The sequence below is a fragment of the Anopheles maculipalpis genome, chromosome 3RL (assembly GCF_943734695.1).
Source record: "Anopheles maculipalpis chromosome 3RL, idAnoMacuDA_375_x, whole genome shotgun sequence".
NCBI classification, from domain to species: Eukaryota; Metazoa; Arthropoda; class Insecta; order Diptera; family Culicidae; genus Anopheles; species Anopheles maculipalpis.
This window is the reverse complement of record NC_064872.1, coordinates 2,481,908-2,505,831: the sequence shown is the minus strand read 5'-3', so window position 1 is coordinate 2,505,831 and position 23,924 is coordinate 2,481,908. Positions and strand designations below refer to the sequence as shown.

At 46.4% G+C, this 23,924-nt stretch overlaps 6 protein-coding genes across 6 annotated transcripts in view; 4 read left to right on the top strand and 2 right to left on the bottom strand.

The window, feature by feature from the left end:
• Positions 1 to 5,632, bottom strand: part of LOC126563780 (uncharacterized) — a 347,215-nt gene extending 341,583 nt beyond the window's left edge. Inside the window, exon 1 of the mRNA XM_050220514.1 lies at positions 5,624 to 5,632. The gene's annotated coding sequence lies outside the window, so the exon portion shown is untranslated. The remainder of the gene's footprint in view (positions 1 to 5,623) is intronic.
• Positions 2,646 to 4,827, top strand: LOC126564353 (transcription factor glial cells missing-like). The gene is made up of 4 exons (XM_050221374.1): positions 2,646 to 2,703; positions 2,846 to 3,202; positions 3,276 to 3,498; positions 3,580 to 4,827. Exons 1-4 carry the CDS (start codon positions 2,693 to 2,695, stop codon positions 4,825 to 4,827), a joined length of 1,839 nt encoding a protein of 612 aa, XP_050077331.1. The 5' UTR covers positions 2,646 to 2,692.
• A 10,194-nt stretch (positions 5,633 to 15,826) lies between the features above and the next one.
• Positions 15,827 to 18,872, top strand: LOC126564157 (trifunctional enzyme subunit alpha, mitochondrial). Its single transcript, XM_050221110.1, has 3 exons — positions 15,827 to 15,970; positions 16,501 to 18,121; positions 18,203 to 18,872. Exons 1-3 carry the CDS (start codon positions 15,898 to 15,900, stop codon positions 18,822 to 18,824), a joined length of 2,316 nt encoding a protein of 771 aa, XP_050077067.1. The 5' UTR covers positions 15,827 to 15,897; the 3' UTR covers positions 18,825 to 18,872.
• Positions 18,873 to 19,381: 509 nt separating this feature from the next.
• On the top strand, positions 19,382 to 20,326 carry LOC126565084 (uncharacterized). The gene has a single exon (XM_050222222.1). It carries the CDS (start codon positions 19,382 to 19,384, stop codon positions 20,324 to 20,326), a length of 945 nt encoding a protein of 314 aa, XP_050078179.1.
• Positions 20,327 to 20,904: 578 nt separating this feature from the next.
• LOC126564881 (isocitrate dehydrogenase [NAD] subunit beta, mitochondrial) lies at positions 20,905 to 22,405 on the bottom strand. The gene is made up of 5 exons (XM_050222003.1): positions 22,322 to 22,405; positions 22,132 to 22,176; positions 21,473 to 22,057; positions 21,206 to 21,415; positions 20,905 to 21,135 (listed from the first exon to the last, which is right to left on the bottom strand). Exons 1-5 carry the CDS (start codon positions 22,361 to 22,363, stop codon positions 20,905 to 20,907), a joined length of 1,113 nt encoding a protein of 370 aa, XP_050077960.1. The 5' UTR covers positions 22,364 to 22,405.
• A 497-nt stretch (positions 22,406 to 22,902) lies between these two features.
• On the top strand, positions 22,903 to 23,913 carry LOC126565356 (uncharacterized). The gene is made up of 4 exons (XM_050222530.1): positions 22,903 to 22,982; positions 23,052 to 23,274; positions 23,347 to 23,558; positions 23,706 to 23,913. Exons 1-4 carry the CDS (start codon positions 22,903 to 22,905, stop codon positions 23,911 to 23,913), a joined length of 723 nt encoding a protein of 240 aa, XP_050078487.1.
• Positions 23,914 to 23,924: the final 11 nt, after the last annotated feature.

Genomic DNA, 23,924 nt, shown 5'->3' with positions numbered 1-23,924 from the left:
ACCGGATGTGTCTAGTAAAAAAGGAAAATAGAAGGAAAAATAGGGGCACTTCTTGACTGTGAACGCATTAAGATTTCGTTTTTCCCTACGTCGCACTTACTGCTCCAAGAACGGAAAAGATAAACAACCGGATCCGATCATCATCGTTTGCGCGCGAATACCACTTCCACCACTTAATTGTATTTTATGGAGTAGATTTCCTAATCGGATAAAAATTATCCATCCATTGAAGCGGACAAAGCGCGGACACCAAATCCTGAGGCAAGGTTCAATCGAACGAAGGGAGCAAAAGGGACGGCAAGCAGGGACTGAAACCAATTGAGTCCCTTCCTTCGGAGCCTTGCATTTTCCGCTTGTCCTACTTTTTGCTCTTATTTTCAATTGACGATCGTCCATCGTTCCCATCGTTTGCCGAGTGTGCAACAACGCGGGAATAGCACTGAGAAATGCAACACTCGAACTGCAACTTTTCAAACACCAGAGTGGCCACCCGTGGTGTGAATGGAAAAATCATATTTTTCCTTCCGACCGATAGTTGGATCACGATAAGAAAGAAGCTAGAATCACCCCTAGCCGAGCCAGAGTTCCGATGAGCTCCTACGAGGACGCTCCGGGAACAAGACAAACGACCGGCAGTTAGCTTATCCGGAAAATGTGTGTTTGTACGCGTCAGCACACCGGCGGGAAAGCTGACGGGTTCAATTGCTGCTCATTAAATGCGATTCCTCGCTGCTGATAAGACAAACACTAGGGCGTCCACAGATATTCCAAAGGGATTGAGGGCTGGGAATTGTGTGGTAACTGTTTTTGCGCCCAGTTTGCCCACCAGTCGCCGGTCGTTTCTCACTCGGTAAAATCTCGGAGCTCAGATCGGTTTGAGGTGATAGCAATTAGCTTCGGGAAGTGGGGAAGGATTTGAAAACGATCGTTGCGAATTTTGCTGTCGGAAGTTGAGTATTGCTCACCTGGCTGGTGTATCATGATACCTCGGGAAACAATGACCAATCGATAAAGATCTCGTTGCCAACGTTGACTTTTGGACTTACGGGGAGAAGGATCCGGCACGGAACCCGGGATATGTGATGGGACTGGAAAGAAAAATAAAAGAACATTTGGAAGGAAATTAAAGCCAAAAATTCTTAAAATTAAGAGAATCAATGAAGGTTAAATTCTACAAAAAGTATTCACGAGGCACAAGAGAGTAATCCTCTCTGATTAGAACATTTAGTCAATCAACTCAAAAACTTCAGTAATCAGCCGCCATTGAAGACGAATCCAGCCGCAGCTAGTGCTCAAGATGTCCAAGATATTGATGTATTAATATAGATTAATTGACACTTTTTTGGGCGCGACAAATGATGATCAGCAAATGGGACGTATTAGCGTAATAGAGCAGTTGATCAATGTCAGATCCGGGCTCATTCAGCTTTGCGATCCCGACCTATAACCACAAATGATGACATGAGATCCACTCCGCGAAGCATCCCCAACCAGCAGCACGGTGGTGAAGATTGCAACAAAACCCCAAGGAATAGGGTCCAAGAGGGGGCATTATAAATCCGGTCTACATATAGCATGGCGACAATGGATTGGCTTTAATTTGATTTGCTTTGCGCCGCCGACGAAAACGGAACCAACTTCTGCTGGTGGTTGACCGGGACAACAAAGTGTACGAGCTGAGATTGTGCCACTAAATTGTGACACCCGTCTAATAGGCGGCCAAGTAAAGGCAGAAGTAAGCTCAAGGTTTCTCGGGGTCACGCAAGTTAAAGGTCAGTCAGAGTCGTCGAGTCTTGAGTGGACAGGATATTGTGCATCGATAATTAAAACATAATGCTGCAATCTCTGTGGAGGTTTGGAAGTTAATGGACTTTGGGAAAAAAAAGAACCGACTGGAGATTCTTTCAAGACTTGCATGGAGTTTTCCACCGAATAGTTCGTCCGGTTGTCGTTGTTCGAGGCATCTGATTCGTTGTGCTTCACTACACGGAAGGCGGAGCTAAGCGAGCATAAGTGCGTTCAAGTGGAACGGATCCGGTTGATGGGCGAGAGCATGAAGCTGTTTGCGGTGAGCAGGCGAAAGAGAGAGAGAGCCAAGGTTCGGTTTTTATGCTGCACTATGTTTTTATGCTATCGGGAAAGAGTGTCTCTCCGAGGGAAATAGAGCGACCGAGAGAGTCGATGCTCAGTTATGTTGTATGTTTAGAGGCTGCTGCAGTTGCTGTGGGTCGTAGAGGCTCGCTGAGGACGCAGTCTCCGATCAGTTTGCATTACGCAGTCGACCCGCTAGGACACGGGAAATCCGGGGCCAGAAAGTAAAGGCAAATATTGACTGACGAAGTTGTTGATGATGTTTTCGAGGACGTGTGGAGTGCAATTTATGTGAACTGCGCAAACAACGAGCAACGAGTGAGTGCTTTAAAAATGCAATGAATTCTAAGTGACAATCGTTTGGATACTTGACTCGTGAAATAAAGAAACAGTGTCTGTGTGTGTGTTCCAATCATTACACCCTGAACCGATGCGAGTGGAAAGAAGAGTGGACCGTGTGCAAACCGCTTGGCAAGATAAATTAAATTATTGTCCCGAAATTTAATTGAGCCTTTTTGAGGATCTCAAAGTTCCCGAAGAATTAGGGGGAAGCAAAAATAGCGCAACTTGCCCATTGAGACATCAGCCCCAAACCGGCAGCATGGTGATTGTGTAAGTTTCTGGAACGGTTTGCGTGCCGTGATCGATCAAGCTCAATCGGAGCAGCAGTTTCCGTTTCTGGAGTGTCGCCGTGGTACTCGTTATTTGATTAATGGTGTCGAATATGTTTTTTGATTATCGTTTTCGCTAACAGGCAATCGAACGTGATCAACTCGAGCGGTGCCGGTGGACAGCTTGGCATCGACTGGGACATTAACGATCCCAGCGTGCCGATCGTGACCGAGTCGGACTACGATGGATTTAACGAGTGGAGCGATGGCCACTGTCGGTATATCTATCGGGCAACGAGCGAGGAGGCAAAGCGCCATTCGTCAGGCTGGGCGATGCGCAACACCAACAACCACAATGTGAATATCCTGAAGAAGAGTTGCCTCGGTGTGTTGGTATGTTCGGCTGGGTGCATCCTGCCGAACGGGGATAAGATACATCTACGGCCGGCCATATGTGACAAGGCACGGCGCAAGCAGCAAGGCAAGGCCTGTCCAAACAGGTGAGAATTGTACACCGACTCAATCGATACTCACCCGTGACAACAGTGACTAATGGTTCTGTTCTGCAATTAGATTGTGCATTGGAGGTATACTGGAGATACTGCCTTGCCGGGGACACTGTGGTTACCCGGTGACTCACTTTTGGCGTCACACACCGCACGCAATATTTTTCCAAGCCAAAGGAGTGCACGATCATCCACGGCCGGAAGCGAAATCATCTGGTGAAACGCGTCGAGTGTTGGGATTGGGACGTCGTGAGCGTGTACTACGGACGGTGCAGTCTAAAATGAACAAGGTAAGGTGAAAGTGATTTAGGGATAAAGTTGCGACGTTTGCTAACAAGATCCTTTCCGTGTGTATTCCTTTCATCCTTTAGATAAATGGCATCAAACAGTCGAGGAAAACGTCTAAGCAGCTTTACACCATCGCAAAGGCAACTAGCTACAGCTCTCTCTCGTCAAATGAGGTCGTCAAATCGCCAGATTCCTCCTTCGAGGAGAGTAGCTACCAAATAGATTATGTTAACGGAACTGCCGCACCGAACGGTTGCCACTACGGAAACAGTCACCATTCCCAAGTGCACCAGCTTCAGCAACAGCAACCACCTCTCCAATGTGCACAGAACCCACCACAGGATTATTCACAAAATTGTTTCTATGACACAAACTTTATCCACCCCGAGGAGATCTTCCAGCTCGACCAACCGCTACGTCCAGTAACTGGCACCGTGAGCAACAAGTACCAACAGCCGCAGCAACAGCTAGTTGGATCTCCTCCAGGCAACATGTTTGATCTGGACCTGGGAACAGATGGCAAATCTACGTACAGCAGTAAACCCGATCAGTTCTCCCCCTACCGAGGCACCGAATTTTCCTCCACCGGCATTGGTCGATACTTTGATTGTGTCAAGTACGAAAGCAGTACCGATACGGACACGGCGAGTCTTACCAGCAGTGGATGCTCCAGTGTTCTAGACGATATTGCGTACTACGCCAGTCCGCAGGTCGATTACCAGAACAACAACAACCACGCCACCAACAACAACTCCCTTGCGCAACTCGACATGAACAAGATCGGACTGCGTGCGTGCGATGGCATCAATTCGTTCTTTATTAGCCAATCAAGTTGCGTGTCACCGACGACGACTAATGATCGCAAGTCGTCTGACCCGGGCCACCACGTACACACGCAACACACTCAGCTGGATGGTACTGCGTACGGCTCCGGGACACTAAGTTACGAGAATTATAGTGCGTCTTCCTCGCCGAGTGCGTCCCAGCTGTACGGTAGCTACGAGACGGCGATAATCGGGCAGGCGGGTTTGGGACAATCGTTGACTCATCAAACGTCCACCTCATCGCCTCACTCGACTGATGGACGGATGGTACCGACGACACAGTTGGTAGCTTCGAGCATGACTTCTTGTGACCAGCAGCAACAGTCAACGACGGCCGATGGTGGATGCTGGTGGAACAATAGCTTCTTCCAGACTACATTGGGGACATCATCTACGAGCTCGGAGGGATGGAATCAGACGTATCAGGAGAGTTCGAGTGCCGTCGGCAATCAGCATCAGCTGGACCAACAATTCTACGGACTGGAGCAGTGTGAATACCTCAGCTAGACAGATAGCGGCGGCTTCTAACTCATCCATGTGTAGATAGTAGATGGAAGGTGATCTCTTGTGTTGTTCTTGATTTCTGTGCTGATCATTCCAAATTAAGTTAGCCAATAAGCCTTCTAACTTAGTTTCAGTTTTTAGATTAAAACTAAGCTAAGACAAACACTCAAAGGAACGTAAATCAAAGTACCAAGGTAGGGATGTTTCATAGGATAATTGCTAGCGTGTTTTTTTCTTATTATTTTTACATTACCACAGACCAGGTGGATGAGAATATTTTTATCTTTCTCTCCCTATCTGTATCCGTATCTCTCGGTCTCATACAAACTTTCACCAACTAAGGTGAAGTACCGGTGTTTGTTGAGAATGGCTGATAAGTTGTGTAAGGTTTGTTTTGTTAAAACAGTTCTAGTCACTGGAATTTGATTATATTTGTGAAAAATAAAGAAAAAGATTATGATATAAATGATAACAAAAGTTTCTTGTGCAATTTTCTTTTTCTCTGTTTATATTCAGTTGCTTTGATTTATGTTTCGTTTTTAATATTCACCGAATCATTCCTTCTCTTACACTTTTCACATTTATTCTATACTGGCTATATGTGTTTTCTCTACTTTCTCGTCAATTACTTTCCCCCTGTTTCTTTCGCTCGCACCAGTCGCACACAAACATACATTTTTGAAAAAATCAATGTCACATAATGAGCTTTTATCGGACCAATTTAAAACGGTTACAAGCAAATAAACATCAAAACAGCATCCGCAACGAACCAAAAAGGATGAAAAAGGACACGACAAACGCTCACAACACACTTCAAAAAGCGTGTCATAACGGCAGTTTTAATGCCACTTTTCCACTGGCATCCACACCGGTGCAACATAAAAAAAAGAAAGCAGAAAATCACCCCTCACCCAGTGATGCAAAAAAAGGTCAGGAAGCAAGGGAAATGCAGTCAGTCAATAAAAAAAGGCCAACCGTCACCGACCGAAAAAAAACCGACAATCGACAACACCTAGGATAAAATGGAAAACACGCAAAACGGAAAAGAAGCAAACAAACAACTTTCACCATAATCCCACGGCAAGGCGCCGTTTTTCATCCCGCAGCCAGAGGGGTTAGAATTTTGATTAATTTGATCCGTCGTACGCCCCTGCAATTAAGCGGGCAAAAACCTACCAGCAAACCCTGCTAAACAGCTAACATACGTTAAATGAAGTGAACCTCATGGTCCTGCCAATCGTGGGAAGGTCCTACCGCGCGAGTGGGACAGAAGTTCGCGCCCGCGTTCCGTGCACGCCTTTTGGCAGGCTTTTGGCTATAACGAAGTCCTTGAAGCGATTGAAATCGAACGCCCGAATTTGACGCTACCGAGAGCGAGAGAGAGAGGGTAAACGGTGCTGCAAGTATGTCATTTATCAAAACAATATTTATATTTCTATTATGATGCTCTCTGGGCTCGATGACCGCAACCGTATCCCGTTCAACACCCTTCCATTGGGCCGTAAAACGGGAAAGCCTTCCCTCTTCCCAGGGAAGAGTTAGCGTTACCGACGTTTAGTGACGGTAATCGAAGCCGAAACGCGTGCGTTCAGCATCGATCGGATCGAGAGTTTACTCTTCCTGCACAAATTGTCATCTCGTCCTAGTCCCTCAAGGGGGACCAGGAATTGAAGTATCTTTACCGAAGTAAGTGAGCAGACAAAAAAACTAATTTGAATACAAATCCGTTTTTTGTACATCCAATTTTGAGCCTTGGGTGTACGTTTAAAAGTCGCATTAATCACCGTGATTTGCATACATTATCGATTGGCTTTGTAGAATAGTAAGTTAAATAGAGCGTCCGGAATTGTCTGGATAGATCCGTTTGCCGACTCCAAAGCGTGCGCGTGCCCTTCCCCGATAGGACACAGACTTCGACAAGCGGAGAGGTGTGACGAAAAGTGGGCAAATATACGTTGGGAGGTGCTTTTATGAGTGCGTGCATAATTAAAAGAGCACAATATATCATCCCCGTGTCAATGCGAGGTTTACATGTGTTATGCAAATTAGCCTAAAAACTGCATTCGATCGCACTCGACAACACTCGTCGCTCCCTTCTGCCGGAGGGTTTAGTGACCGTTTGCGAAAAAAGTGTATGTGTGTGTGCCAAAAATCCCAGCCCCGGGGGATGGAATATGTGAGAAACGAAGCAACAATTCATTTTTTTGACAGAAATGAGAAATAATTGCTCAATTGCACATGAAGGCGAAGTCGTCGCTAATGAATATCTCCGCCGAGAAGTAGGCGAGTAGGTACGGTTTTGTTTATTCCGATGTGGGTTTTATCGTGTGGGGTGATTTGTATTAGAGTTGTAATTGTTTCATTGGGCTTACATATTTTTGCATCAACAGAATAAACAAACAAGCTGCTAATAACGGCTTCTAAAGCACTTCATTGTCCGTATGTTCTTCTACATTGTGCAGAACGTTTCTAGAACTCTTGTACTGTTCCCTTCGGTACTTCGCTTTTCTTCGCTTAAATTTATGAGAACTATTCCCTTTGTGTAATTAAAGACTTCTTAGCAGCAATGCGGAACACCACACTGGCGCGAAACCCTTCAAAGGACCTCAAGAAGGCGTTCTTCAGCAGGCGAGCTATCGATTTCAAACGATCGACAAGCGCGAAAACACATTCGCACAGAAGTAATGCCCAATAAAACATCGCAGAACCTTCACAGCCACAAACACGCATAATTCCTTCCGACCGTGTAATATGGTGCATGATACAATCGCAATAAAACCTTCCAAGAGGCAGACCCTCTCAACAACAATAGTTTCTAGCACGAGATCTACAGGGTTGATGTCTTGCAGGAAGCACTACCGTTTCCTTAGCAACCACAATCCCCTTCTCTGCACGATTGTATGCTTCTTGTTGAATTGCTTTAATCTCACAAAATCCTGCTTCTCTGAGTCTCACTGGCTGTTCCGTCCAAGCAAGCGCCAGAAAGACCTCCTCAAAAATCGCTTCAAAGTTGCTACTGTATCGCACGGCTTGCAACGACAGCCACCAACGGGGGCCCACAAAGGGATGGTGGTTGCTTAGGGGCGGGTGACTTTCAAGAGGTTATTGTTCTCGGGTTCTCGTACCAGCTCGTTCCGGAGTTATAGACGAAACGTACGCCGAGCCCTTTCCGGGATGACGGAGGGGTCGCCATGGTAACCGAGTTTGACACTATCGCAAACGGAATTATTCACGCACTCTTGGATGCGGTGAATAGTCGCGTGAAACGGATAGTTTCGGAATGCCAAAAACACAGCGCAACTTGCCTTGGGGACCTTTCATTTTGTGGCTTGCTTCCGTGTTCCGTGTGTATGTGTCTTTTAGAAGATTTTATTGCACAGATAATAATTTGTATTTTGGGAATGTTACCTTACCGTGGACGTCGGATGTTGCCGACTGATTCGAAACACTGATGAATTGTGGGTCCTTAAGGCGGTAAAACGGTTATGGTAGGTTTAGTCACTATGGAAACGTCACGTGGAATATGCTGTCCTGTCAGAAACACAATTGTGGTTGTTTTTATGCAAAAAGAAACCGTTTTGGGATGAAAGTGCTCTGTGTGAGAGTATATTTGTCTGAGACAAACAATACAAAATGTATGGGAAGAAGCATGGATCAGAATCCTGGATATGAACCTGAATCCAAGCGTGTTGGTTAGTCCTGCGAAACCAAAAGTTCTCTTGGACTAACTTAGATCTTACTGAAAGCTAAAAAAAGAGGCTTTAAAATGTGTATTAAAGTAAATAACGTACTGTAATACAAACAAAGTAAGGGCAATGGATGAGTAATAGAAAAATACTTTCGCCCTTCACATACTACTCCTCTTTTCACGTCCCTTTTTGCCTATTTGCTTCCAATGACTCGTTTCAAGTGCTTGTATAAAGCTTGTTTAGGCTGGTAAAGAGGCACACGCCACCAACCTAGCAAACCAGCTTATCCCTTGCAACCATAGAGATCCGCTAAACGACGGCTGATCCTGACCTGTGCCTGAGCATATACACCCAGGACCACCAGGCTCGTGGCACGATGGGCATGGAAAGTGTTCAATTAGAAATCATTGTGCTGTCACCAGACTTTGATCGATGAGGTTCGATGGGTTCTTCCGTTTTCTGCCGGAGAAGAGAGAAAGAGAGTGTATGCGTATGCGTGCGAAACTGACGCACAAGGATATGGTGCGAAAGGTTATCCTTCGAGTGGCTTATTAGCTGCCTTTCTTCCGGTACCAACCAAGCTTTGATTCCACACGTAGTTCGGCATTATGATGGTACGATGTCAATCGTTTCACTTCAAAGAGGACAAACAACATCCATGTCAAATGCCAAGAGGCAATTGAACACCGGGTTTTTTGAGCGGAATTCTTGCAATTGAACAGTCTCGTTGTGGAAAGCCACAACGGTTTAAAGAACCAGTAGGACTCCCCTCTGGAACAGACATGTCAGGGACAAAACGGTCATTGTTACAATGACACACATTTGGCAAGCCCTATGATCATCCTCCTGGCTGGTACTTAGAGTAGTACTGCCTTCCCCAAAACGTATCGGGCGCACGCAAACAAGTCCGAGTCTCCTTTCCCAATAAAACAAAACTCCGAAAAAAAAAAACACATCCACTCCGCACTCCACTTATAATGGGACTGTACTTTAACAAGCTCGACAACAAGGAGAAAAACAATTGGGAAAAATAATCATCCCTCGCCCTCGGGGTTTCTACGCCTCGCGATGTACCGGGAAGGCACACAGGATCGGATCTGCCCCGCCGCGACATAATAACTTCATTTTGGCTGCTGTGTACCGTGGTAATTTGCGTTGATTGTAGCGTCGATCGTTGGGCGAGGCCTCCAAGTAAAAGTCACATTTAACAAACCGACAAAATCGACCTGGACCTGGTTGGGTGTTGATAAAGGTTGGGAAACATGGAGGGGGAAAGCTTGCTGTTGCTCGCATTTAAATCGATCCCCCCGAAACGATCGCTTTGCATGTTGGCCCCACCGAAAACGACCGCTAATCAGCCTCGCTTACGGGGTCAGGGATGAACGGATTTTTGTGTTTTTATGTTTCCGAACCCACCAAGCAAGGTGTAGCTTCCGTTCTATAATGTTACAGTGATCTTCATGTGATCTTCAAGATCCTTCCCAAATTTCTCCTGCCAATAAGTCATGACTCGACACGACGCGAAAATTGAGTGTTTGTTTTTGCACCGTTTGCAACGCCGTTCGTCACGGTTCATCACCCGCCCGAAGCAATGTCCATTCGCTTCCCGATTGCTCCTGCCTGAGCATACAACCCGGAGCGAAAGATGGAGCGCAAACGCACAATCACGCAATTGCCTCGAAGGTGGTGCTCCGTGAATGGGTGTCGAACGCAGGGATGCTCGGGCGAAATTCGGGTTTAGGGAGGTTCATTTAGCAGATCCTTCGGGTTGTCGGTTGTATGCCGGCAGGCCTCGTTCTTCCGCTGCCACTTCCCGCCAACGGTGTTCGATAATTATCAATATCGTTAATGAAAGTGCACCGCCGAATGGTGTGCAATTATGGCCAATTTGTGACGTGTAGTTGTGATGGCCGGCCAGCGCAGCCAGCGAGGATTGAACTGAACACGAACACGGCGACAGGTAGTTGTATAATCTGTGCTTGGAATGATTTTTCTTTCCTTCTTGTTCCGTATTTACTTTGGATAATTTAGGGAAATTATGATTGATTGGATTTTTAAACGATGCTCTGAATGTGGTGTAAGTATGTTGGGTATGTTGAGTAGTTGGGAAAAGGTTTTGAAAACTGTATTAAAATATGACAAGTTTTCTTTATTCGAATAAAATGGAATATCTTAAAATGGGAGCAAAACTCGTAATGAACCTTAGAAATCTTTTAAAACATAAATAATTTATATTGGACCAAAACGAACGAACTTTTCAATTCTACCAATCATTGAAATCTTGAGCGTAAAATCGCACTTAACAAGATTTTTTTTAAAGCACAAGATCGCTCTTTTTGGATGCTCTTTTTGAATCCTTGTTGACTTTACGATTAAGTACTTCGTGCCAACGACATTCCAGCAGAAATATCCTTCAACCCGTTACATTGTTTCGATGCAATGTAAATAACTTTATTATAAGTTTATGGCGAACTCTTTTCATATTCCGTTAAAAAATACTTTAAGTCATTCTCGACTTAAGAAAGAGCGAAACGAGAAACCCTAGCCAGCATGTTTCACACTCAAAATGTCACCATTTTATAGCTGCCTTTTTTGTCTAAATAATTTTATAACTTTATAGCATCACCTCGTATTGAGTTGCCTTGGAAACTAATCCTTTTCACCCTTTACCAGTTTGAGTTCCACATGCCTGACAAGAATCTCCTTTAAGATCTCCTACCGAGACAGTATTATCTCCCGGTAAATCAATCTCAGCACGATCACAAAACTATCAAACCAGACCAGTGCCCTTTCTTGTAAGGATACACAGAAGGACCTTACAGCGTGTAACTGCCATTACACGCACCGCTCTTTGGAGGTATTCTTGGGGAGGAAAAATCAACATTGGCCAACACACAACCGAGACACCCCATTCACTTACAGACACAGTTGGTGTGAGAACTGAGGAAAAAGTGCCTCACGCAATTCTTCGCGTCCTCTGCGCTGATTGTGGATAGAAATCAATCAAGATAAAACGCCGTAAAAGTCGCTACCGTGTAATTTCCGTACCGTAGTCGTAGCCCTTTCGAATTTCGAAACAAAACAGGGGTGATCGTCTTTACAGTGAGTGCTTCAGACTTCAGAGGCCCTAACAGTTGAGGAGGCAAACAAATTTGCTTAAAGTCTGTTAACACTTCATGTGTAAAGAAGTGGCGCTGGGTGATTACATTGCTTTGTGCATTAAATATTTTCACTGCTCCTTTTTCTATCCTCCAAATCACTCACTATAGCACCCAGCCCTATGGGTCGGAACGCTTAAACGCAGTAAATGAACCCATCATTATCCTTTTCTCTTTTCACTGCCTTTTGAGCCTTTTCTGTGTGCAAATTTTCGATCACGTTCCGTACGTTTTCCTTCAGTTGGCCCACTTTTGTAGCGGTACCATCGGTTGCCATCTTCGCGCTGCTAGTGGGGTGACGTCTTTTGTCCCTTCTTTTCGGCACAGAGCAGCAGAAAGCAGAATATTGTTGTTGTTCGTTGGCAGATTTGTTACGAACACTTCTCGCACCAGAGTTCTGATCGCCCGAAAGGTGTCACTCGTTTCGACGCACCCCGGTGGTGTTTCCTCTGCTGGAAGGGTTTTTCTTTGCGTTGGGAAACATTGCCACTTTGTATTGCTCGTTCCTGTGGGGTGCGGTGGTTGCGTTTGACGAGGTGTTAATTCAATCAACCCCTGCCGGGCGTTAAATAACCATCGGGTTTTTGGCAGGCAGCTTCCGGCGACCAACAACCGAAGGAAAAAAGGGGTAAGCCACGGGAGCAAAAAAGCGAGGAGAAGGAATGAGCGATCAATGAGCGATTGAAGTGGCGCAAATTTTGTAATTCGACAGCCCGTTAAATGCAGCATTTCCTGTGCATGATGCGGAATCGGACCAGGCAGGCACGGACGTCGGTCCCGGTAATCCGGTTAGTGAATAATTTTCCGCATGTAAAGGGCCAATCACTTCCTTTCCCTGTAAGCTGGACCTTCCGTATCGGATCAATGCTGTTCAATTTAATCCAGCTCACGGGTGTCGTTGCAGAATTGAACGATAAAAATGAGTTTTTTTTAACAAATTCGCCACAAACAGCTTAAAAATAGATTGTTTTGAGGTCAGATCAGACAGGATAAAGGATTAAATGTGCAGTGGTGGCGTGCGGTAGAATAAATCAGATCGAAATTGGAAAATGCCTTTTCCCACGCACACACGCAGCAGGAAAATGAAGTTGTTTTATGTTTAAAAGCTGACACGTGGAAGAGGAAAATTAACCGTGACAGTGAAGATTGATGTGAACTGATAAGGAATTAAATCACGTTTAGAGATGAACAGTTTTTGAGTGATATAGAGGAGGACGAATATATTTATTTATTTGGGTATGGGAACTTCAAATAGGAGACAAGTTCCTGTCAGTGCATCCATCTAAAGGGCGCAGATTTGTCGCCATATTGGAGATGACCACTCCAGAAGACGATTTACAAAGCTCGTTCAAAACATATTCTACTCAAGGCTCAAGAAGAGACCACTGGAGGATTTTGAAGCCACGGAGCCCTTAAGCGGAGTGCAAGTTGAGTGACCCTGTCATATTGAAGCTGCAGACCGGTGGGAGGTTCCTTGTGGGTTCGATGTTCGGTGATAGAAGCGATTTTCAATGCTTATCTGCAGAGATGGATTTAGAAGATGATAGATCAACTGATATCTATGGTCTTAAAGGTACTAAAGACATGCCAATATTAATTTTTGACAAAGCGTTACAGGTTGAGGTCGAATCAAAGAGAGAAAGATGAGTTCTGCCAACTGCAACTATTTGATAAAATTGTCTAAAATGTAGCAAAACATCCTCACCTAGCAAATGCCTGCACTTCCCACGTATTCATTCCAATATCCTCACCAAATCAATCTCAACATGCGGTTCCGATCGTCGCACGAGTCGCTTTCCGAAAGACAACGGGTCCTTAACCACAAGATAATGTAATTATCCTTCCATTTACCGGTGCTTATACAGTCAGGACGTTGCTCTCCTCTCGTTTCGTCGCCCAGATCGTGGTCCGGGGCAGCTGAATCGGAGTTGATCGAAACCGACCTTTCGTTTCCCATCCATCGTTCAATCAAAATGTACCATTCCACGGGACCAAGAATCCAGGAGGAAAGAGGTGCTCAAAAGGGGAGGATGTCTGAACGAGAGACGAAAAAGACACACACACATACACACAAAAGGTACAAATGATAGCAAACAATGGCCGCAGCATCAACGTGGAAAGCGGACACTCCCTAAGTTCACTCCCTTTTCTAGCATCATATAATGGGAACATCAAACGCCACTCGTCGTGCAGGACGGATAGCAAGAAGGATATGCTCGGGATGCTCGTGACAAAGCGTTGTAATACCAAACATCAACAACAACAACATGGGAGGGCTGTAAAAACGGCGAAGGGCTGCATAAGGACCAGATAGTCGCGGCATCCCTTCTTTTGTCTTGCAACAGTGAATCTCCCTTCGCGTAGCGGATTGTTTGTGTTCCTTCGGTTACACAAGTATCGGATGCCACCGACCTTTACATCCACGAGCTTCCTCCCGCCCGGGTGTCGATGAGCGGCATTTAACGTGCCACCGATAATCTATTAGATCAATATTAATTCAGATATAATGAAATCGGATGCTTGGATCGTTCGAGCGGAAACCAGTGCGCTGTTCGGAAGTACCAATCCTTCGCACCCCCGCATTATCTCACGATGACTCCGACCCAACCCCCGAGGCAATCGCAGCAGTTGATTAGGTGTAGTGTTTCTATACGCTGCTCTAGACGTGGGTTATAGTGTTTTATACTCTCAATCATTCGGTTTTGGAAGCGTGCCGAGGGATGGATGCGAGAAGGATGCCGACAGAAAAAGAACTCCCACTCGTGAAGAGTGCGCGCGGACCGGGAATTTGCTTCTATTTGTACAGCTTGTCGTCAAGCTTCGATTTGAATTTGTTGCGCAAATATTTGTATTTACTTTGCGCTTCTTTCGCTCAGGATCCGTGTGTAATCCGGCTGTAATTCAGTGGCTCGGTTGTTGTGGGTTGTAGGAGGTTTAACGGAGCGAACGCTGGGAAATAGAGCTGGAACAGAATGGTGAGTGACAAAACTTAACCTTTTGATCTAATTATGGATTAATTGCTTTCATCACAAGAAGCATGGTGAGGATCTTATGATGAGCAAATGGCATAAGAAGTTTAAAGGGCAATATGTACAGTTTAAAGTGTATAAGGAACTGATTTTAACTGGAAATAATTTTTATAATTTTGAAGACGACCTGAAGCTTACTTGATCAGAATCGCAACAATCCATACCCCAATTACGAGAGGAAGATGCTCAGCGGAATGTATGGCTCGATGTGTGTGGAAAGATAATCGTATGGATGCCCCGTAAAAGCTGGGATAATACATAGTGACTCTCTATCCTCCTTTAAGCTTTCAGATTGGCAGATTGGATATGAAGGGGACCCAAACATCCAATCTGCTTAAATCCTAATCTGACTGGTCAGAGACAAAGCTTTCTATCAGCAGACTGAGCGTCCGCGGAACTGCGGCTCGCATAGAGGTGAATGTAGTCTCTAAGACTCAAAGCCTCTATAAATAAAGGAGAAAAAAACAATGCGGCTCGAAAGGGGCCCTGACCTGAAGCCCAAACCACCCCCGAACCCATGGGTCAACCCGAGCTCATTGTAATTGAGAATACGACCTGAACCGCTTCGGGTTCGACCCGATTGGTTCGGGTCGAGCCACCCATCACTAATTCACACTTAAACATTATTACGTACACTATTCCTCTTCTGTTTCGTCGAGGTGATGCCACGATAGGAATCCAGCTTCCTGGGTCTTCCCGAGTTACACCGTGCTTTTGTATTATTACCATTACTTCTAAAGGTTTACGGTCCAGCTACTAATGCCACATGTTCTCGTACACTATTAAGTTCAGTTATCCTATCGATTTTCTAACGATAAATTCAAATAATCCCCCAGAATTGCTGCCATGCTGTCAACATTCAAGTGACAGAACTGTTCAATCTCGTTCATCCGGTTTATTCGTGCCTGTGTATAAGTTCGTGCACCGATCCGAATAATCGAGAGTCTGATTTTGTACACGGCGGCCACCGATAGATTGCGGACACAGAGCTCTTTTATTTTATTTATGTTCGTTTTGTGCTTAGCTTTTTAGAAGAGTAAGTATCCGGCGCATCTTATGTTACACCTACGGCGGCCGTGAATATATTAATCGATGTTGATTATTACTGATTGATTGTTGCAGGCTCCGGAAGAGAGATCGCCAGAGAGAAGCTACAAGCATAGGGAGAAAGTGTGCATAATAAAAGCAAAACCGAAAATGGCCAGCGTAAGACTGATCGGTGCGGCGCTACAGCAAAATGTGACCTTTGGACGGGCGCTCCGATTGAAGGGTAAGGGATTACATATTTGTCTTCCATTTTTGGGACAGATCTTTTTTGTGTGTTGCTTTATCGGCGGTGCCAAGGGAAGATTCGTACTAATCGCGAAAGATTGTTGGACACGTTGGACTTTGACCGCCGTGACTTGATGTGGGTAGGACGGTAGGGAGGGGATGGTGGGGCGTGTGCATGCGTCGTGGGTAGAGTGCATAAACATGACTCTTCGCTTCCCCGTGTAGAAACACATACACAGGCGGAGACACACGTAACACGGGATTGTGGTTTACGGTGTTGGTTGTGCTGGTTACGTCTGTCTGGTCCGGCTTTACATTTTTACAGCTGATAAGTTGCCGCCCGCGAGAAACATTGAAAATCGTTATGAAATCAACTCCGATTTCAAAACAATCTACAAACTGTTACCAGCGATTGTACTGATATGCCGGATGAGGGAATTGGGAATATTGCAATCGTTGGCAACATCGACAAAAACACGGAAATGCATGAATGTTCAATTTTTCGATCGCTTCCCGTTCCCTTTGCAGCACTACAATCGCAGATGCATGTGCGCAGTCTGGCCACCACGCCCGCCGTCGCCAAACACATGAAGACCCGCATCGTCGACAACGTGATGGTCATCACGCTGGATTCACCTGGTGTGAAGGTAAACTCCCTAAATGCTGAGGTACAGTCCGAGTTTGATGCCGTGCTGCGCGAGGTCGAAACGAACCCGGCCGTAAGTTCGGCTGTGCTGATCTCCGGCAAGCCGGGATGCTTCGTGGCCGGGGCGGACATTACCATGCTAGAGCAGTGCAAGACGGTTGAAGCGGCCACGAAGATTTCGCACGAAGGACAAATTCAGTTTGCAAAGCTGGAAAAGTCACGCAAACCTGTTGTGGCCGCCATCAACGGTGTTTGTTTGGGCGGTGGACTTGAGCTGGCGCTCGCTTGCCATTACCGGGTAGCGTTAAAGGACAAGAAAACGACCATGGGTTTGCCAGAGGTGATGTTGGGCCTGCTACCAGGAGCTGGTGGCACTCAGCGATTGCCGAAATTAACCTCAATCCCAACCGCGCTGGATCTTGCCTTAACCGGCAAGTCAGTAAAGGCCGACAAGGCAAAGAAGCTTGGAATTGTAGACCTTTTGGTGAATCCACTCGGACCCGGGCTAAAGCCAGCGGATCAAAACACACTCGAGTACCTGGAACAGGTTGCGATACAGGTCGCCAAAGACCTCGCCACCGAAAAGCTAAAGGTGAACCGTCAAAAGACTGGCCTAGTAGCAAAAGTGACCGAATTCGCGTTCGGCATCGAATGGGTAAAGAACAAAGTGTTCGAGAAGGCACGCGAACAGGTGATGAAGCTTTCCGGCGGTCTGTACCCGGCACCGCTCAAGATCTTGGATGTCATCCGGGTCGGCGTGGATAAGGGTCCGGATGCTGGTTACGAGGCGGAACGGAAAGGATTTGGGGAACTCTCGCAGACTCCCCAATCGAAGGGTCTGATTGGGCTGTTCCGTGGACAAACCGAGTGTAAGAAGAATCGCTTCGGCAGGCCAGCAAACCCACCGAAAACGATCGGCGTGCTGGGAGCCGGTCTGATGGGTGCCGGTATCGTGCAGGTCAGCATCGATAAGGGTTACAATGTGATAATGAAGGACACGACGGAGGCGGGACTGGGCCGTGGTATTGGACAGATCCAGACCGGACTGCAGGGTGCGATCAAGCGTAAGCGCATCAGTGCGATCGAACGTGATCAGATCCTGGCGAACCTGACCTCCACCCTGAGCTACGAACCGTTCCGTCAGACCGATATCGTGATTGAGGCCGTGTTTGAAAATATCGACATTAAGCATCGTGTAATTAAGGAGTTGGAGCAGGTGGTGCCGAAGCATTGCATCATCGCCACGAACACGTCCGCTATTCCGATTACGAAGATTGCTGCCGGCAGCTCTCGGCCGGAGAACGTGGTCGGCATGCACTATTTCTCCCCGGTTGACAAGATGCAACTGTTGGAGATTATTACGCATCCGGGGACGTCGAAAGAAACGGCAGCGGCTGCTGTTGAGGTGGGTCTGCGACAGGGTAAGGTGGTCATCACGGTAGGGGATGGTCCAGGTTTCTACACGACGCGCATCCTCTCGACGATGTTGTCTGAGGCAATTCGGTAAGCGATAGAGAGCCCAAATTCTAGTGTTTATTTAAATTCTCTAACCCTCAATATTTTCCTTTCGTTCCTGGTCAACAGACTTTTACAAGAGGGTGTTGATCCGAAGGAACTAGACAAGATGACCAAATCGTTCGGATTCCCAGTCGGTGCGGCCACCCTTGCCGATGAGGTCGGTATCGATGTGGGAGCACATATTGCGGTCGATTTGGCGAAGGCGTTCGGTGACCGATTCTCTGGAGGCAATCTTGGCGTTATGGAGGACCTCGTCAAGGCAGGTTTTATGGGCCGCAAGTCCGGTAAGGGTGTGTTTGTGTACTCGGGAGGTCGCAGCAAGAACCGTGAAGTGAACCAGGATGCGCTGGCCATTCTGAAGTCCAAGTACGCCCTCCAGTCCCGGGGTGCTAACAGCGTGGAGGACATGCAGTTGCGTATGGTGTCACGATTCGTCAACGAAGCCGTCCTATGTCTGGAGGAGAAAATCCTTGACAGTCCACTGGAAGGTGATGTCGGTGCAGTGTTCGGACTTGGCTTCCCACCATTCACCGGTGGACCATTCCGCTGGGTTGATCAGTACGGTGCCGAGCGGTTGGTGAGCAAGATGCGCTCGTACGCCGATCTGTACGGTGCACCGTTCGTACCGGCACAAACTCTGCTCGATATGGCCAAAGATTCGGGCAAGAAGTTTTACCCGAGCAAGTAAGGGAAGACAATCTTATAGGAAGTTAAGCGTTATCGTGTTATCATCACCAATCATTTCGTTCAACCTGTATTCGTGTATATCTGGAACGGTCCTTCGTAGCACTTAAGTACGTTAGCGAAAGAAAGCGTTATGCCGTGGGGAGGTTCTAGCGTTCCAATTTTCTGGATCGTCGGTCGTGTTTAATTTAGGTCACTACCCCAACTGACTCCCCCCGGGGGCTCGAAACTGATTATTATTATCGTCTCCTGTTTAGCGTAACATCAATACCCTTAGAACTCTTTATGGTTTGTTTGCTTTCTGTTACATAACTGCATTTTTTAAATAAAAATAAAAGCTACTATTTACAACGGAATAACGTTACTGCGTTACTATCTTTCCCCGGTGTGTTACGTTACCAACGTTAGTAGCGGCGGTCGTTGGTAATGTTATTGATTTCAAAAAAAGCCCATCATCATAGCAACCATTTTATCGGGAACATCCAACCATTCCAGTTTAGTTAGTCTAGTGCAGGAGAAAAAAAGCTTCACTCTGCTTGCCAAAAAACAGGGACGTAGAAAATGGCCATTTCTTGCATGAAGGGTGCCACTTCCAAGCAAGCCGAAAATTCTTTCCTCTTCACGCCGTGTCACTGTCCGGTGGGAAAACTCCTCCGCCAACAGCAGCACCAGGTCCGGTGTGAAAAGCCTCGCATGCCCACCGTTCACCGGGTTTCGCGACGGACCCAATATCTGGCCAAACCGCGCCTCCCTCGGTGTAAGTACGAACCACGTGCCGGAATACGTGGCACCAAGCAAACGGAAGTGCATCGCGCGTACAAGGAACCGTACGCATCGAAGCGGCTACAGCAGCTAGCCCTACCGCACGTCCGGAAGTTGGTAGCGGCACAGCAGGAATATCGGCGCTTTATCGCCCGGCGCCGACAGGATCAACTCGAAGAGCGTATCAAGAAGAGCATCTTTACGGTGTACAGCCGGCTGGCGAACGTTCAGCTACCGTCAGTAGACAAACTGAAGGGAATGTCTCCGGACGAGTGGCAAAAGCATCAAGATTGGTTGAACAGGAACGCACAGCCAAAGCAAGCACCTGCTCCGGATGAACCGAAACGCGATCGGAAACCGTTGGCGGTGTTGATTAATCGCATCGAGAGCCTATCGGAACCACGGTTCGCACGAAAGAAGTTTGCCGGTCCGGAGAAGCCAGGACCGGCTGCGAAACCGGCCGCACTCAAAGCGATACCGTCGGAACATGTAGCGAGGCTTGCCGAACCCCTTCAAAGACGTCGGCGTGCGAAAGGAGTCATCCTGGAGGACACTCGGCTACCGGAAAACGTTCTGAAAGCTGTGGCATCTAGTCGGGTGGCAGAGTTGGCAGTTGCTAAGTCCTATCGGAACGTAAATAACGAATACCGAGATAATCCGTTTACGGTGGAACGAAACGCGTTAAAGGCGAAACCGACCGATCGAATTTTGGAGTTGGCAAAACCGAAAAAGGCGAAAAAGTAAGCTGAGTTTGTTGAGCTGTTTGACTATTGGTAAAACTTTGTAATCAAAATTGTGCGCGTGTGTTTAAGCAGAAAGAAAAGCACAATACGATAATTGTTATACGAACTAGAAGAGTATTTGCTTTACCAACCAACGGTGGTTATTATTTTATTCGATGACTCGTCGATTTTTGCTAGTGGGAGACCGTTTCGTCTTTGTCGACTGTCTTTAAACTTTGTTAATACTCTCTCTCGGGATTATCCGAGCATTCTGATGGCATTCCTACACTGACTGACTGTGATCGACGGCGATCAACGAGCGTGTCTTGATTTTTTCTCTGGTGCTTTGGTAGAGGGGGTTCAATAAATAGGGCTACTAAACCGTTGTTTTACAAACAGATTTCCACTAAAAAAGGTACAACCTTGCATTCATTTCGAAATAGACCGTGGGCGGTTTAAAGTATCCAGAAACAAAATAAGTTAGATTTGGGATGAAAAGAAAGACGGATTGCAAGTACTTTCTATCGTATTTCCGCAGGATTGTGAGAAGAGTTTTAGTAGGTCAAATTCGTTCTGGCTCCACTATCTTGCGTCCATTACTTATCGCAGATTGTGAATGACAGCCTGGGTAAATTCGTTGGTCGTATTTTGACCACCGAGATCCTTGGTGCGGACCTTACCGGCGCGCAGTACGTTCTGGACTGCCTGGAAAATCATTTGGCTGTATGGCAGCAAGTTGACGTGGCGCAACATCTTGGACGAGCAGAGCAGCATTGCCGTTGGGTTGGCAATGTTCTTACCAACACCCTCGGCGAACGTGTGTCGTGCACCCTTAGGTAATGAAATTCGTGAATTTGATTAGCGGTTATAGCATTATTCTTCGAAAGCAGTTCCAACTTACCGGTTCAAAGACGGCATGCTCGGCGGAATACGAAGCACCTGCAACAACACCTGCACCACCAACCAGTCCGGATGCGATATTATCGATAATGTTACCGTACAGATTCGGGGCCACCATCACGTCGAACTGATTCGGGTTACTGACCAGCTGCATCGTCGTGTTGTCAACGATCATCTTTTCGAACTGAATTCTGGGATACAGTTTTCCGATCTAAAATGAAATTCGGATTACTCTCCCGCAATCTTCATTCAGTTTGACCATCCTTACCTGCTCACACTTCCTCATGAACAATCCATCACCCAGCTTCATGATGTTGGCCTTGTGCACGCACGTGACCTTCTTGCGGTTGTGCTTGGTCGCATAGTCGAATGCGAACTTGGCAATTCGGGCCGACTTTTGGGCGGTAATAACCTTCAAACACTCAATTACCCCAGGTACCGCTTCGTGCTCCAGAGCGGAATATTCACCCTCCGTTTGCTCGCGAATGACGACCGCATCGATGCCCTTGTGGCGCGTATGGACACCTTCCAGGCTCACCACGTGCACGACGTTCGCGTACAAATCGAGCTCGTTACGTAGCTTCATGTTGAGCGTTTCCAGCTCACCGGTACGGCTGAAATCCGGCGTTGCCAGGATTCCCTTCAGGCACACCTTGTTCTTGTTGATCGACCGTACGACATCCTCCAGCGGTGCGCTCAGCGTTGGGTTCACCTCGGACAGGAAGAATGTCTCAAAGTCAACCGGCACGTCGGCGGCCTTGAACACTTCCTGCACCGAGTACACCAGCTCGGGACCAACACCATCGCCGGGAATCAGCGTACAAGTGATGCGACCTTCACTCTTTCCCTGACGCTGGAAAAGGTGGATACACAAAGGAATTACAAACACACAATTACTGGCATAGGAAGTCCCTCTGCAATACTTACCGGGTTTTGAGCTACGGCCGTGGAATGAATGCCACGGCATGACGCCTGCGAAACATTAAAAAGCGAAAAGCCATTAGAACCGTCCTCTCGTCGCCGTCCCGAAACACGGGTGTTACATAAACATTGATCAACACAAATTTAAACGACCCCGATACGTACGGAAGAGGTCGCATTTTGCCGTGCTACCCACCTGTGCCAACGTTCTGGCCACATTTCGTGCGATAAACGACATCTTGCTATCGCGAAACGATAGTTATCCGGGCGTGATAGCTTCTGAGCCCTGGCAAACCACACGGAATTTCACTGCTCTGGGAAGGGAAAAGCTACACCACGGTCCTTATTTTTCGCGGCGCACAGAACGAACGAGTGGAAGGCGACAAAAGCAAAAAATCTGCGTGAAAATCTGTCTCTGGCAAGAATTTTGACACCGGGCGAAATGTCACTCGGAGTGCTGTCAGTTTAACAAGTCGGGAGAATTTAATTTAAGATTAAATGCTTATTAAATTGTGCTTTAAAATGTAAATAAAATTTAAATCGAAAATAAACAAATTAAATTATAATTCATATATAAAGAGTAGCAAATTTCAAATTTCAAATATCTGTTAGTTAAAATGCTGTCAGCTTGCGGCAGACACACTGTCAAACAGCTGGTTTGTTATTGTTTACAATTCCTCGCGGGTTTCGCGTGTTCTCTCTCTTGTGCGGCCCGATAGAATTGTGTGTTCAAAAATTACTCGTGCTTCTTTTTTGTGTATTTTTGTGCTGTGCAACATGGACAAACGATTATGGAGATTTGGGCAGCAATTGCCCGTAGAGAATAAGTTTCATGCTATCCTCAAGCTAGAGTTGCTGTAAGTACACCGCTAACCGGTGTGTTCTCCGCTAATGGAACTTTGCCTCTAACCTTGCTTCATTTTTAGGAGAAAATCGCTCGGTGATTGGGAGACAATAGATACAGACGAACATAATAAAATGTGCCGAAAGTGTCACATACCGTGGACGGATGGTTTCTTTAACGTGGAGGTTGTACCGGGTTGTAAGCGCAGCCGAATGCAGATAGAAAAACTCCAATGCAAAGACAAACTCACCAAACAGCAACAATCGTTGGTTAAATATCTGAAAACGCGAACGGGCCGTGTTGCGGTAAGTGTTGAACTAATCAATCTTTCATCTAGAAATGTTTTCATATCATAATGTGACATCGTTCTACATCAGAAATACACGTGTCAAATTTGTTCGTACAAAACACGAATCCCGCTGGATCCAAAAGTGAAATGGCCCACACCTAAAGCTTCTACTTCAGCGGTAGCAGATTCTGAAGAAGGTGCTGAATTTAAGGAGATCTACAATCAATGGCTTAAGGAAAAGCAGCGGAAAAGGAAGCGAGATAAAATTGAAAAGGCCGGCTTGAAGATACCAACAAAACTGTCCGACAATCAGACCAAGAAATTGGATAAAAAGATTGAAAAAGCTGGATTGAAAATACCATCAATGCCGTCCAACAACAACCCGATGAAAAAATCAGACGAAAAGATTGAAAAAGCCGGCTTGAAGATGCCATCAACCCCGCTAAGCAACAACCAGAATAACAAATCAGTTAAGGGTGTCAGGACCACTCCGGCCAATACTCCTTCTAGCGCTAACAATCGACACACACCTGCGGACTTCAAGTTGATACAGCAATATCTCAAAAATTCCTTATCTGGTGAAGCGAACAATAAAGGCAAAGCAAAGCCAAAAGCTAACCAACCAGTAGGGAAATTACGGTATAGCAGAAGCTAGGAGCAGATGTA

What these genes read in the sequence shown, in the direction of transcription:
- LOC126564353 (XM_050221374.1), top strand. An exon ending in GGCAAGGCCTGTCCAAACAG is followed by an intron (nt 3,203 to 3,275) that starts GTGAGAATTGTA and finishes TTCTGCAATTAG; the next exon opens with ATTGTGCATTGGAGGTATAC. An exon ending in TGCAGTCTAAAATGAACAAG is followed by an intron (nt 3,499 to 3,579) that starts GTAAGGTGAAAG and finishes TTCATCCTTTAG; the next exon opens with ATAAATGGCATCAAACAGTC.
- LOC126564157 (XM_050221110.1), top strand. Translation starts at nt 15,898, where the DNA reads ATGGCCAGCGTAAGACTGATCGGTGCGGCGCTACAGCAAAATGTGACC. An exon ending in ACGGGCGCTCCGATTGAAGG is followed by an intron (nt 15,971 to 16,500) that starts GTAAGGGATTAC and finishes TTCCCTTTGCAG; the next exon opens with CACTACAATCGCAGATGCAT. An exon ending in ATGTTGTCTGAGGCAATTCG is followed by an intron (nt 18,122 to 18,202) that starts GTAAGCGATAGA and finishes CCTGGTCAACAG; the next exon opens with ACTTTTACAAGAGGGTGTTG.
- LOC126565084 (XM_050222222.1), top strand. Translation starts at nt 19,382, where the DNA reads ATGGCCATTTCTTGCATGAAGGGTGCCACTTCCAAGCAAGCCGAAAAT.
- LOC126564881 (XM_050222003.1), bottom strand. Translation starts at nt 22,363, where the DNA reads ATGTCGTTTATCGCACGAAATGTGGCCAGAACGTTGGCACAG. An exon ending in TGGCCAGAACGTTGGCACAG is followed by an intron (nt 22,177 to 22,321) that starts GTGGGTAGCACG and finishes AATGTTTCGCAG; the next exon opens with GCGTCATGCCGTGGCATTCA. An exon ending in CGGCCGTAGCTCAAAACCCG is followed by an intron (nt 22,058 to 22,131) that starts GTAAGTATTGCA and finishes CACCTTTTCCAG; the next exon opens with CGTCAGGGAAAGAGTGAAGG.
- LOC126565356 (XM_050222530.1), top strand. Translation starts at nt 22,903, where the DNA reads ATGGACAAACGATTATGGAGATTTGGGCAGCAATTGCCCGTAGAGAAT. An exon ending in ATCCTCAAGCTAGAGTTGCT is followed by an intron (nt 22,983 to 23,051) that starts GTAAGTACACCG and finishes CTTCATTTTTAG; the next exon opens with GAGAAAATCGCTCGGTGATT. An exon ending in CGCGAACGGGCCGTGTTGCG is followed by an intron (nt 23,275 to 23,346) that starts GTAAGTGTTGAA and finishes GTTCTACATCAG; the next exon opens with AAATACACGTGTCAAATTTG.